General features: G+C 37.7%; 1 protein-coding gene across 1 annotated transcript in view; it reads right to left on the bottom strand.

Moving 5' to 3' along the window:
- Window positions 1-1057, bottom strand: part of LOC101852375 (filamin-B) — a gene marked incomplete at its 3' end in the record, with an annotated part of 11075 nt that overhangs the window by 816 nt on the left and 9202 nt on the right. Inside the window, 1 exon segment of the mRNA XM_013090416.2 lies at window positions 658-795. Coding sequence (XP_012945870.1) covers window positions 658-795 — 138 coding nt within the window.

Below are 1057 nucleotides of genomic sequence, written 5' to 3'. Positions count from 1 at the left end.
ACACACACACACACACACACACATTATGTTGTTGATACACAACAAATTTAAGGGTATCAAAAAGTGAAATGAATGAATATAAGACGGGTTGTATTTCTTCTGTCTCATCATCACTTGGAGTATTGTTGTACAAATGGAAAAAAATAACCGATCTCTTATTTCATTGCATATATCGTTTGTATTGCTAGAGACATTTATTATTTCCAGGAAAAACTTCTAGAGATATAAGACAGTTCCATTTACAAACTTCTAGAGATGTAAGACATTTCCAGCAAAAACTTCTAGAGGTATAAGACATTTTCACTAACATACTTCTAGAGACGTAAGACATTTCCATTAACATACTTCTAGAGACGTGAGACAGTTTCATTAACATACTTCTAGAGGCGTAACATACCGCTGGAGATGTAAGACATTTCCATTCACTTACTGCGAGAGATGTAAGACATTAACGGAAATATCCTGTGATAGTAACATACTGCAACAGATGTAAGCCATTTCCAATAATGTACCGCTAAACACACAAAACATTTCCAGTAATTGTAATACTTGAGATGTGAGACGAGACATTTCCAGTAATTATAATACTTGACGCAAATCCTTTAGAGATGCGAGTCGTTTCTAGAAAGGTAGAAACAAGAACACGTCGATACTCACTCCTGAATCCCGCCTTCTCGTTGACGTTGCCATGGTAGAAGTTGTTGACCCGGATCTTGTGGATGTCGAAGACGTCGATGTAGAAAGGACTGCCCTGGACTTGCTGGCCACCAAACATGACGTCCACGGAGTGGCGACCTGGGGGGTGAGGAGGAATAATCGAGGGTGAGAGTGGGGAGGGTGTGTGGTTAGTTGGGTTCGTTGATTGTTTGTCGGCTACTGTGAAGGACTATTGACTTTTTTTAAAATAGTTTTGTGTCGGTTTTTTTGTTGTAGTTTTGTGTCGGTTTTTTTGTTGTTGGTTTTTTTGGGGTGCTTGATGTTTTTTCTTTTTTTTTCTTGCTTTTCCTTTTGTTTTTTCTTTTTTTTTCTCTTTTTTTTTTGTTTCTTTTTTACGGGG

The sequence above is a fragment of the Aplysia californica genome, unplaced genomic scaffold (assembly GCF_000002075.1).
Source record: "Aplysia californica isolate F4 #8 unplaced genomic scaffold, AplCal3.0 scaffold01268, whole genome shotgun sequence".
In the NCBI taxonomy this organism is placed as follows: Eukaryota; Metazoa; Mollusca; class Gastropoda; order Aplysiida; family Aplysiidae; genus Aplysia; species Aplysia californica.
The sequence above is the reverse complement of the archived record's forward strand: the minus strand, read 5'-3'. Positions and strand labels throughout refer to the sequence as shown.